At 38.0% G+C, this 13,059-nt stretch overlaps 1 protein-coding gene across 1 annotated transcript; it reads left to right on the plus strand.

Moving 5' to 3' along the window:
- Positions 1-3,278: 3,278 nt before the first annotated feature.
- LOC137046588 (phytanoyl-CoA dioxygenase domain-containing protein 1-like) lies at positions 3,279-12,617 on the plus strand. Its single transcript, XM_067423861.1, has 13 exons — positions 3,279-4,231; positions 4,470-4,565; positions 5,882-6,040; positions 6,154-6,159; positions 6,278-6,353; positions 6,427-6,474; positions 6,595-6,650; positions 8,183-8,245; positions 8,343-8,364; positions 8,441-8,569; positions 8,680-8,784; positions 11,276-11,402; positions 12,343-12,617. The coding sequence occupies exons 2-13, from the start codon at positions 4,533-4,535 to the stop codon at positions 12,386-12,388; spliced, it is 870 nt and encodes a 289-aa protein (XP_067279962.1). The 5' UTR covers positions 3,279-4,231; positions 4,470-4,532; the 3' UTR covers positions 12,389-12,617.
- Positions 12,618-13,059: the final 442 nt, after the last annotated feature.

Raw genomic sequence — 13,059 nt, forward strand, 5'->3', positions numbered from 1 at the left:
TAAATTCATTCTAGGGCACCTTTAATAAGATTAGAAAACATTGCTCTTATAATGGTAAAAATGCCCCTGAACATTAATTTAAAGGGACAAATATTGTCCTGTAATGGAAAGTTATAATTGGAATGTGGTTGATGGATTAGAAAATGCTCCTAAATTTTTGACTGTGCTCCTAATTTTTTTTAGGAGCACAAGTGCTTCTCAAGAAAAAAGTTAGCGTAGAGCCCTGACACAAACTCATCGATTCGCTTCAGAAGGCCTTTATTAACCTCACGGACCTGAACTATCGCTTTGATTTCTATTACTAATTAATGATCTCTTATTTATATTTATCGCTTTTATGGTTACTATAAATAGAAAGAGCTGAATGAAATTTTAACAAAAAGTATAGTGACTATATTGACAGATTTTATAATTGAGGTAAATATAACATTAAATCAAAATATGCGTGGATTAAAGGGACAGTTTACCCCACAGTAAAATTCATTTTTATTTTCTCACCCTTGTATTATTATAAACATGTGACCTTTAAGAGAAGATATGTAGCCTAAAATATCTTTTAAACATGTTCTTATCAAATGCAACAAAAACAAGATATGCATAACAACATTAGCTACCAGGGAAAAAGTTACATACTGAGTTTAAGTGCTTTTAATACATGTTTTCAGTGCATTTTGTTTTTAGGTTTTACCAAAAGGTTTATGCCTATTAAAAGTTATTTATTAAAATGTGAGACATTTGGTTTGGAAAGGATTCACTTATTTTATGTATATAAGGTAGACTTGCAATTGTTAAGATAAAATGAAATGGCCATAGAATAAAGAAAGTCATTCAGGTGAGTGTAAATAATGGCAGAATTATTATTTTTGGTGAACTATTCCTTTAAATACCAGATGAAAACAGCCTTAGTGTGAAAAGAAAATAATGTATTTCAGAAAAGACGTTTGCATATTAGTTTGTTAGTTTTTCTAGGATTCACCCCCTCGAGTGAATGGTATATAATTAGAAGATTTGCATTATCTTATAATGCAAATCTGCTTATGCCATACCAATCACTTGAGGGGTGAATCCTAGAAAAACTAACCCCAGAGTATTTGGTGTTATCCAAATGGTAATCAAAAAAGTTTTCCCATCCGCCTACAAGAGGATCCAGAAGTTACATAGTTTCGCGGTGAAATTCAAATTGTTGTTTTAACGTCGACAATCACGCTATCTTGGTTTTATCTTTTGGAGTTTATACATCATGATCAAGCTAAGTTGATACTTTTTAAAAATAAAATAACTCAACTAGATTTGACTTCGCCATCTACAGCGCGGTAGAGCTGTGTGCAATAAAGTTAGTTTCTTTGTTTGGATTTTAATTGTAATGTTAGAGGTGCTAGAATTATTCTCAGCCCTCGTTTACAGTGCTTAACGGAAAATATGTTGTCTTACAGTGAGCGAAGTAACATGATAAAAACGGCGTTTAAAAGAGTTTGAATCTTTGGAGAAATAAATTAATTATCAGCCTGAAAACAGGCCAACCCAAGATGGCGCTGGAAAAAGTTCTAGTGTTGACAGTTTTAGTGTTTTGACTTATATTAGGGACGGCATGTTTTAAACATATTTCAGGTAATGCTAGTTGAACTGGGATTGCTGGGTGGAGTGGATGTAAAGGTCTTGTTTTATGAATCAAGCAATCAAAAGTGACTGCCAACTGAACTGGAGAGGTGTACATGGGAAGGCACGTTGTGATTGGTAAGTGCATTTTTTTGGATATCTCTGTATGTATGCTGCTAGAGGCTGTAAGAAGAGATCAGGTGTGTGTACAGACAACTGAGCTGGAGGTCGAAAAAATGATTAAAATGGGATTTCAACTTGCCGGTGGCTGAGGGTAGCAGAAAAAGAACACCTTTGCAAAATGCACAAAAAAACCCCACACATTTTAAATTTTAAAGGTATGGAATCTGTTTTTACATTGTTGCAACTTGCATATACTGCCATATATAGATTGATACTTTAATTTATTGCTTGGTTTCAGTTGCATTTGGTATGTTTTAATATGCATTGCATTTTTAAAAAATTGCATTATTGCTTTTTTGTAACAATTTAACTTTTTAACAATTTAACTAAAAACTGTTTTTATTCTTGAATTGTGACTACTTGCTTTTATTTTGCCTTACTCTTGTCATTTTTCACAAATATTTCAATATTTATGCTTGACACATTTACACTTTCTTTATTTTTTTATTATTATTAATATTTATTGGTTGCTTTAAATTTGGAGCATGTTTTCTTCACTTGCTGATGTTTTTTTCCTATGTTTTCTTCTGTTGCAGGACATTGAAGTCTCTTGCTGTCTGCAGTGTGTTTCTGTATTTGGTTGCATTGTGAGTATTTGCAGCATGTGTGTTGTCAAACTGATGAAGATGTTTAATTAATTTACTGGTGTTTTTTTTCTTCTTCTATTTTCATGTGTTTTATTCTGTTTCAGTGCATTGAGATTTCTCGACCACTGTATTTTGGTCTGTTTCTGTATTTCATTTAAGCGTGATCCACACTTTTATTGTAACATTTCAATTTATTGCTATGTATTTTTATTATTTTTGTATTGTGACTATTTGTTGCTTTTGTTTTGCCTTACTCTTAAGCCCCTTTCACACTGCCATTCCGGCAAATACACGGATAATGCGACCCGGCATTTGTTCCCGGGCCGCTAGATTTGGTCCATTCACACTGCCAGCGAAATACCGTAATATGTGCGCTTTCACACACACCGCTTAACGGTCCCGGGTCGAGTTGACACGTGACATCCTGATGTGACGTATAATGGCGAGCGATCTCAGCTTCAGCGCGGATAGTAAGGAGCTCCGTGGTCTCGACTTGTGTCCAGTTTGCGCACATTTCTGCTTGTTTAATTTTAGTTTCTTTTGTGTACGAACACTCTCTGCGTTTAAAACACCAACTAGCTCTTCTGGCACTGCAGGGTTGTATTATTGAAAAAACAAGCTCTAGGAGTCGCACGATAACTACGTACACGTTGCGGCATTAGTTTTGGCTTTTGTTCACACAGCGCTCGTCCCGGGTCGAACCCCGCAATGTTACTAGGTCCCCGACCCGGGTTAAATTCGGTAATCAATGCCGGGACGTGGTTTCTTTCACACACAAGGCGACCCGGCAATGTTCCGGGAATATTGCGGGTCCGACGTGCAGTGTGAAAGGGGCTTAATATTGGTTTAACTTTACCCCATTGTTTTTATTTTCCCTTGTATTTGGCTGGGATTTTCTTCCCCTCTCAATAAAATGCTGTACTTTACGTTTGTGTAGTTTTGGGCACTCTGGCATAATATTGGCTCAGTTATGGCTGTTTTCTGGAGCTTCTGGATAAGTTGTGGCTGAGTTCTGTGGTAAAGGTGGTGGTGTAACAGAGGCCAGCTAGTAGTAGTTGCTGTGCGAGTAAACCTCACTCCTCTCACCTCAAGGGACGCTCTAGCGACTGACGCTAGAGGTTGCAGCCTTTAGCCTCCTTGTTAGAGCGTCCGACTCTCATGCCGGCGGATCCGGGTTCAAGTCCCGGTCCGAACAGAAGGGGTTACAGTGGCAGTTTGGTTCTTGTCTGGCTGACATCTGGGAATTACGGCGTTGGTGTGGGCCAGTTCTGGATAATTTCTGGGTACATTGTAAAACTCTGGGTGAGCCTTGGTCTGCTTCCGGCGTTGCTCAGGTTGAATTTCGGCAAAAAGCTCTTGGGCCAACATTGGACCGTAATTCCATGCGTTATGTGGGCCAAAATCTCAGCCGAAATTTAGCCAGATCCGGCCCAAAGCCAATTTGCTATCTGGGAACATTAGTTAACAATTGATGACTGTCTCAAACACTGAGTGACCAGACAAAGCTTGGATCTCAATGCTGCATTCAATATGCAATCGAGCACGTAATGATCTGCCAAACACATTGATTTCCACCCACCACAGGACACAATATGACCCGTGTGTTCACCGATTACAAGAAATTAAGTTTACTTTAGGCATATGTTTACTTTTAGGTTCCCGTAAGCCCTCAGTTACTATTAAACATCGCATTATTGCATCACCCTGGTTACATTTTAATCGTATTTGACGGTGCAACCACATTATGCTTATATATTTATATATATAGAGAGAGATTTGGATGAGACAGACAGCCTTCCTTTTAACCCTCTTTTCAGACCATCTTCCTCCGCATGGATGTTTTGACAGATCAAGAAGTGCAAAAGGTAAGAAACTGCCCCTAAAATGTTATGTGCACGAATGTACAATCGTGATCGATTTCCACCCAGCACAGGACAAAATATGACCCGTGTGTTTACCGATAACAAGAAATTAAGTTTACTTTAGGCATATGTTTACTTTTAGGTTCCAGTAAACCCTCAGGATTAAAAATCCCATTATTGCATCACCCTGGTTACATTTTAATCATATATGACGGTGCAACCATGTTATGCTTATATATAGAGAGAGAGATTTGGATGAGACAGACAGCCTTCCTTAGCCCTCTTTTCAGACTTCTTCCTCAGCATGGATATTTTGACAGATCAAGACGTACAAAAGGTAAGAAACTGCCCCTAAACTGCTGTCAAAACTCTTAAACGTGGCACATATTGTCTTATTGTCTGCATGTTCACCAGAAACGCCGGAAATTATTGTTTAAAATATTATTATTAGTAGTAGTATATAGTTTATTTATTATTATTGCCCTGAGCATAGACTTGTTTGTCTTGACAGCTGTTACTTTTCTCATCACTGTTGATGATAGACCAATCACAGTCGTAGTTGTAAAGACCGATGAGACGGATTTCTATTTGCGTGTCAGGAATATAGCTGGAATTAAAGGCACAATATGTAATTTTTCACTGTTACAGGTCGCTTTTCAAAACAAAGGTGTAGTTTGAGGACGCATTGATTTTGCTGAGCTTTTATTATGCCTCAGTCGCCGTCCTGTGTAGGCCATGTGAAGTAAGGCAGCACTATTTTATTATATTAGTTGCATTTGAGTGTGTTAAAAGTTAAGTTATAATGTTATTCTGCGTTCGCTCGGCGGTTACTATGAGACGCTTGTTGCACACTGCAGTAAGCTCAATATTAGGCATGGTAAAACATGGTACTCGCGGTGAATCGAGAAAATAATTTCGGAACACTGTGCTAAGCTATATAACAATGATTAGTTTTCTGTTAATGAATGCATTCAAATAATAAACGGAAATTGAGGGTAACGCGGGTATGATTTCATTGATATGCGATGCACAGACACAGTCTGTGTCCTGGTTAAAATAGCTTATTTCTCCAGATTTAAATATTCTTGGAAACATTTGGGATAATGTAAGTACACAATTCAACTAAATATATAACATTGTTCAAGTGTTTTTAAGTGTTTTCCACAAACTTTTGAAAATGTTGTATGCATGGGGTGAAATTCAATGGGATGATTGGATAGTATTTGAAAATAGGTGATTAAAAATAACAACTATTCCATCAAGGCCATTAAATCCCAGGACGATTTTTTTTTTTTTTCCCCCTGGGATTTAATGGCCTTGATGGAATAGTTGTTATTTTTAATCACCCATTTTCACATTCTATCCAATCATCCCATTGAATTTCACCCCATGCATACAACTTTTTCAAAAGTTTGTGGATCTGTAGTTTCCATATTCACAATGACATTTACCTAAATGCATTTAAAAGTAAGAAAAAAGGGCGAAGTAAAGAAAAATCAAGTGTAGTCACTTTGAGATTCATTATGAAATATGATACAATATGAATGCCATACTAATATTCCATTATTTACACAGTACTTCAAAGACTACCCCACCAAAGACTATCATGGTACATGTGCTAAAAGGTACTTCTGTACTGTTTTTATTCTGTAGTACCGGGATGAGGGCTATCTGGTGCTGGAGGGGCTTCTGTCCCCAGAGGAATGTGACACTTTACGGGAACGGATAAGTGAGATTATTGAACGGATGGATGTTCCTGAAAACTGCAGGGTACAGTTCTCCACTGGCCACGACGAGCAGCTGAAAACCAAGGTAAACGGCCAATGCCTCATCATCGTCATTCATTTACAGTATTGATATTATCACTCTCAATCTGTTCTTCTACACCTTTCTTTCCACATGCAATCCAATATTTCTGGGTAAAGATGCAGGTAAGACCACTACTACTAGTATGCTTAAACATTCTACCAATCCTGCTGGAAAAAAGTCCAATGTAAATCCACATACATTTAGAAGCGGTCAACTCAGTCATATTTTGTGTTTGTCCAGGGAAAGGCAGACTATTACGTTACAAGTGGAGACAAGATCCGTTTCTTCTTTGAGAAAGGCGTGTTTGATGATAAAGGTTTGTTGTGCTGAGATGTAAATAAAAAGTCCCAGGAAATGCACCCCATAATGAAACTGTTGTGTTTTTTTAGGAGAGTTCCTGGTGCCAAGAGAACTTTCCCTGAATAGAATTGGACATGGTGGGTGTTTAAGAAAATGACACAGCATATTTGAGATATTCATATTTAAACGCACCCTTTCATCCGATTTATTTCCAATTCTTTTGCCCCTTACCTCTTTGTGTTTTATCTTTCCTACAGCTCTTCACGCGTATGAGCCGCTGTTTAAAGCAGTCACACACTCACCAAAAGTTCAAGTAATGACCAAACTTCCATGTAAACGAATGTAAATTGTGGTCTTCGTGTAAACGGTCATTTTGAAAACTCTTTAGGGCCCAAAATCTTTTTAAAACCAGACAGCCCTATCAGACTAGTGTTGTTATTGTTAAAGGCGCCCTAGAATGAAAAATGTAATTAACCTTGCCATAGTGAAATAATAAGAGTTCAGTACATTAACATCACATACTGTGAGTCTCAAACACCATTGCCTCCTCCTTCTTATGTAAATCTCGTGCATGAAAAACACCACGGAAAAATAAGTGATTCTCAACATAACGCCAACTGTGACGCAATCGTTGGGATCATTAATATGTACGCCCCCAAAATTTGCATATGTCCGAACTTGTTCATTGTCAAGGGGAACTGACGGAGCCAAATTATCGGGACTGCAGGTAAACAAATGACACTCGAGGATAGCAAAAACGGCAGCTCTCATGGACACAAATGTCATGTTCCAGGCTGTGCAGGGAACGTGCAGACTTTTCATACCCTTCCCACAGATAAAAAATGTCAACAGTCATTGTTGATGTTTATTATAATCAGATGCAACATGCAATATCGTTGATGAAAAAAGACGAGTCTAAAAATTCGTATAAAAAATAAAAACCTCAACAAAAACCACTGGTTTTGGTTTTGTCAGAGGATGAGAAGAGTGTTCATGCTTGCAGTTGCGAGATTTCAGTAATTAAATCCCCCCAATCAGAGCTTTTCTGTTTACACGTTTACAGTGATTTACCTAAACATGTCCAATCTGGCAACCATATGCACAGGAGCGCTCTCTCGCGCGGATGATCTGAAAACACCAATAAACAAGTAAGCTGTATTTTGTCAATCTCCATTTGAGATGTGCTGCTTAAAGTATCATTCAGTCGGTCTGTGTTCTGTCAGGACGGTCAGGACTCACGAGCCGCTTTGCTGAACAACTGAACTGCTGTGAGCTGCTAAAATAAGCCAATCAGAGGAGAGCTTAACATTAATATTCATGACTCTTCTAAATAAGGCAAAAACAGAGCATTACATCCTAGGGACAATATAGGGTTGTTAATGGACCTGCAAAACTATCTGGACAATTCTTTTCCTTAAATAAGCCACATACCCTCTATGTAGATATCAGAGAACAATTTAACATATTGTTTCAAATATATATATATATATATATATATATATATATATATATATATATATATATATATATATATATATATATATATATATATATATATATATATATATATTACCAAAATATTTTTCAGTATTCAGTAATTGAAATAAAGCTTATATAAAATAAAATATAAATCAGGGCTGTTGATTCGATTAATCACATTTTATATACAAGTTTATATAAGCTGAATATGTATGTGTCTATGTACTGTGTGTGTGCGTATATATATATATGCATATGCATACATAAACATATATACATACATACGCACGGACATATAAACAATAATACTAAATATACAATTATGCCAATTTTCATAATGTGTGTGTGTTTTCTTCTCATCTGCAGAACCTGGGTAGAAAACTCGGCCTGATAAATCCAGTTATTCTGCAGAGTGTGTACATATTTAAGGTAGAGTTAATATATGTTGGCTTATAAGTGATGCTTACACTCATTATAAGGGTAATAATTTCATTACTCGCCTCTTCTGTGTCTGTTCTGTAAACAGCAACCAGGGATTGGGGGAGAAGGTAAGACCATCTATATCTTTGGCCAATGAGTAAGCAACACAAAAACACTTGGTTGACCTTTGACCCTTGACTTCAGTGTTACCACACCAGGACTCCACCTTTCTTCACACGGAGCCTCTGGGAAGGGTGATGGGCATTTGGATCGCTCTGGAAGACGCTACGCTCGAGAACGGCTGCCTGTGGTTCATACCAAGATCACACAATGGTAATTTAAAACACATTACGTGTATTTAAAATACATAACGTCATTTGGATGCTATCAGAGTGAAGCTCCATGAAATTGTTTTCTTAAAATGAGTTTCCTGTGTGTGTAAGATGGGATTACCAGGCGAATGGTACTGACACCTGAAGGCACTGATTTCATTGGACGAGAGAGGAATTATGATGACACGCTCTTTGTTCCCGCTCCTGTTAAAAAAGGTGAGTTAAATAAACTGTTGATTCAATCGGAAATAAACTCCATAAAGTAAATATATACAGTATAAACACCACCATTCAAACATTTTTGAAGAAGTCTCTTCTGCTGAACATGAATAACCTGTAATGTGTTGCTAGCATATTTTAGCACATTGTAAACATGATTAACATGTTGTCAGCATGATTTACCGCAAAGCTAACATGAATTACCATGTTCGAACCGCCCGTTCCAAGCGGGACTTGAACCCTGGTCCGCCGTCATGAGTCAGACGCTCTAACAAGGAGGCTTAAAGGGGGGGTGAAACACTCAGTTTCAGTCAGTGTCATGTCAATCTTGAGTAGGCTATAGAGTAGCATTGCATCCTGCATATCTCCGAAAAGTCTTTATTTTTTTTATAATTATATAAGAAAGATGCGCTGTTCCGAGTCTTTCCGAAAAAAGCCGAGCGGATGGGGGCGTATCGTGTGAGCGGAGCTAAATAATGACGTGTGCGCGCCGCTGCTATTGTGTTGAGTCGAGTGCGTCGTAAAGCTGTGTCATCCCTAACAGCGGGAAAAAAACTTTTTTCAAAATAAAAATATGGCTTTTAATCAGATACAGCCATACATCTATGATCCGGAATCAGACCCAGAGGCTGCAGTTGAACAGGAGCAGCAGCAAAAACGACTAGAGCAGGACGTCTCTATGTGGTACAAGTTATACACTAACTATATAATATGCTTAGCGGCTTGTGTTATTTACATATTTATACTTGAATTATATCGTCGTATTTTTGTCTTTGAAGGTGTACATGTGGGAAGTGCAGTTGTGCACGTGTGTTTGTGTGTTTACGCGTGGTTTGTGTAGACGTTAGTAAGCAGACTGGTTTTGCACGGCAGGCTAGTTAGTGTTTACATAGAAAGACACGGAATAGTAGCGCATTTGAATGAAGAAGCGCGCTTATTTAGTTTAACATATTTCCCCACTCTTTGTGTATTGTTGTTTAGAGTGCTTTTGCAATACACATATAGTGGCCAGCTAAACAAATGTACACGCACTACACATCGCATGCTCCATTGATCAATTAACTATACGTGATCATGTTTGGGCTACTTGATGAGCATAGGCAAAAACACAGACATTTGAAGCAGTCTTACTCACCGCCTGCGGTTCTAACGTTGGGACTGCTCCATCCTTCAGCATTAGGCGATCGGAAAATCCTGTGTCGAGCTGGGCCTTGTTTATGAAACAGTCGGCACCGAAATGCAGCGAACAGATATAAACATTCGCGCAACTCAGTTGCTGATCCGGAAAAGCAAATTACATCCACTGTTGCCTTAACGCGGGGGTTTTGGGGAATCTGTGCAGGACTGTCTTGGTCTGGCAACCAAAAACGCACTTTTTTGGTGACATTATGTGCACATCACCTGTTCAGCGCATCCTACAAGCCAGCGCTTTGATGGGCGTAGGCTGTTGCTCTCTCCCTCGCTCTCTCTCACGCGCTTCCGGTAGAATTGTCCGTAAGGCCCATACAAGGAAATTCCGCCCCCATTAACGTCAAAGGGGACGCATGATCTCAAAAAACTTGCCGAAACTTATGACTAACCGGAAGTAGTATTTTTGACAAAGAAATACTCCCATCAAACGTCCACCTTAACTTTTGAAACTTTGTCTATGTTTAGTATGGGATTCCAAGTCTTTAACAGTGTAAAAAGATCAGTATGCATGAAACAGCATTTCACCCCCCCTTTAAAGGGTTAGTTCACCCAAAAATGAAAATTACGACGTTAATTACTTACCCTAATGTCGTTCGACACCCTAAAGACCTCCGTTTATCTTCAGAAACGATCCAAATTCATCTTCATAAAATGATTGAAGAGCCACTTTAGTGAGATGGGCTTTGTAACGACGTCTTTAGTGCCTTTATTGGTCTTGAGAGAGGAAATGACATTGGTGTCAATGAAGGCCTTTCTGAGCCATCGGATTTCAACACAAATATCTTCATTTATGTTCCAAAGATGAACGGAGGTCTTACGGGTGTCGAATGACATAAGGGTAAGTAATTAATGAAAGAATTAAAATTTTTGGGTGAACTAACCCTTTAAGGCTACAAACTAATGTCAGTCGCTTAGTGTCTCTTGAGATCAGAGGAGTGAGTTTTACCCGTACAACAACTACTAGCTAACTTCCATTACAAATATTGCTAGCATGATTTAACATGTTGCTTGTTAGCATGATTTATCACATTGTTAGCATGTTATAATCGATTGTTAGCATGATTAGCACATTACTAATATGAATTAGCATGTTGTTTGAAGCATGATTTACCACATTGCTAGCATGTAATAATAGATTGTTAGCATGATTAGCACATTGCTAACATGAATTAGCATGTTGATGGCCTTTTACTAGTATTATTTACCGCAAAGCTAACATGAGTCATCATGTTGTTGACATGATTTAACACATTGCTAATTTGAATAGGCACATTGCTAATAAGTTTTGGTACTGTAGGTGGAGTTATTCTGATTCATGGGGAAGTGGTCCACCACAGCCTTGCAAACACATCTGACGCCTCACGCCACGCTTACGCTTTCCACATTATGGAGTCTCACAACACCGTTTGGAGTCCTGAGAACTGGTAAGAGCAGTGCATGCTGGGTAACACAGGCCATGTGTGTCCACTGTCCAGGGGCCGTTTCTCAACACCAAGTAAGCGAACTTCGAACTTGCGTCCTTGGTGGTTCAGACTTGCCAAGTTTGACTCAGGAGAACGAACTCCAGAGGAAGTCCGGTAATTCTGCAAACAAAACATCAGTTCTTTATCGCGTCACTCAGCTCGCTCTCACTCCGCTTTTCTCTGTATGTATACTTTAAGCTACAAAGAAAAATTATAAGTAAAAGAAGTAAAGCAAACAATTCATTTAAACATACAAAGTCAGCTCTATTAGGCTACAAGGGTGCAAACGTTTTAACTACATTTAACTAGAAATATAAAGTTATGAAACTTCTCTTTGCTCTCAGCCAAAACAATTTACCAGGGAACAAATGATAGATTCATGAGAGAAAGATCGCCTGTTAGATACACACAAGACGAATCATATCTCGTGTTTAACCACTACAGAGACATCAGAGCCAGTGGTAGACGTCAGAAGCTCTAGCCCAGGAAAGGCTGCTCTCGTTAACTCTGAAAACATCAGATCAAAATTTCAAATAGGCGCTCTCTTTATAAATAAACCACAGATTTGAGCTTTAAACAGCTACATTCTAGACTGAAAAAGTCTTAAAACTACATTTCGTGACACAATAACGGTAGTATTTTAAAATTACGCTGGTTTTCTCATCCGCTATTGACGCTTGCTGGTTGGTGTGAGATGCATTCTGGGATATGATATACATTTTCACAAGTTCACAAGAATACAAGTACAGACAAAGAACTCATATTGAGAAACGGCCCTGGAGGGACCCCAGCCCTGCACATTTTGGGGTGCCTCCCGGACAGGTTTAAACACCACTGCTGTGGAGAGATGAGTTCTAGTTATCAGAGCTTGATGTAAAGTGAATCTGTTTCTCTTTTTTAGGCTTCATCCGACAGAAAAGCTGGCCTTTCAATCCCTCTACACCTGAACCACAGACAGAGCCGGACTGATCAACAATGATGCAGAAGACACATCAGGACAGTGAAATGTCTCGACTATAATGAGCTTTTTAATGTCAGGATAACAATAACACCTTTAAATATGACATCTTGTAAATGGACCAAAAATGTATTTTTTACCATAAAATTAATAATTTTGAATCATTCTGTACATTTTACCTACAGCCACATCAGTGTTAATAAAAGGCTTGATTTTAACTGAAGAGTCTCTTTCATTTGTAGGTAATCTGACTACAAGCCTTGATGTTAGGTGTGGGCGATACATGACTAAAATGATTTCACAGTAATTATTATTTCACAATAACGATATCCTGTATCTCGATTTTGCTATTTTTTTTACTATTAAAAATAAGAAAAAGAAGCACGTTAACAGCAGACAAATAGCAGGACAAATACAACAGTGCAAAGATACAAATTAAACTTAAAAATGTTTAGCTAGAGTAGGTTTATTTAACATGTAGTAAGAAATAGTACAGAAATTGAATGATCAAGTTTATAAATAAAACATACATAGTCTTCACTGTATGAATCAAATATGAACTGATTCTTATTAACTCTTTCCCTGCCATTAATGGAAATTTCCATCATTTGTTAGAAAATGCTTCTCTGCCATTGACAGAATGTTTTCGGCTTTCTGTGT

Source organism: Pseudorasbora parva, chromosome 18 (assembly GCF_024679245.1).
Source record: "Pseudorasbora parva isolate DD20220531a chromosome 18, ASM2467924v1, whole genome shotgun sequence".
NCBI lineage: Eukaryota > Metazoa > Chordata > Actinopteri > Cypriniformes > Gobionidae > Pseudorasbora > Pseudorasbora parva.

Excerpts from the sequence above, each read along its gene's own strand:
- LOC137046588 (XM_067423861.1), top strand. The coding sequence starts at position 4,533 with ATGGATATTTTGACAGATCAAGACGTACAAAAG. Across the intron at positions 4,566-5,881 it reads CAGATCAAGACGTACAAAAG|TACCGGGATGAGGGCTATCT; the intron begins GTAAGAAACTGC and ends TTTATTCTGTAG. Across the intron at positions 8,785-11,275 it reads TCCCGCTCCTGTTAAAAAAG|GTGGAGTTATTCTGATTCAT; the intron begins GTGAGTTAAATA and ends TTGGTACTGTAG.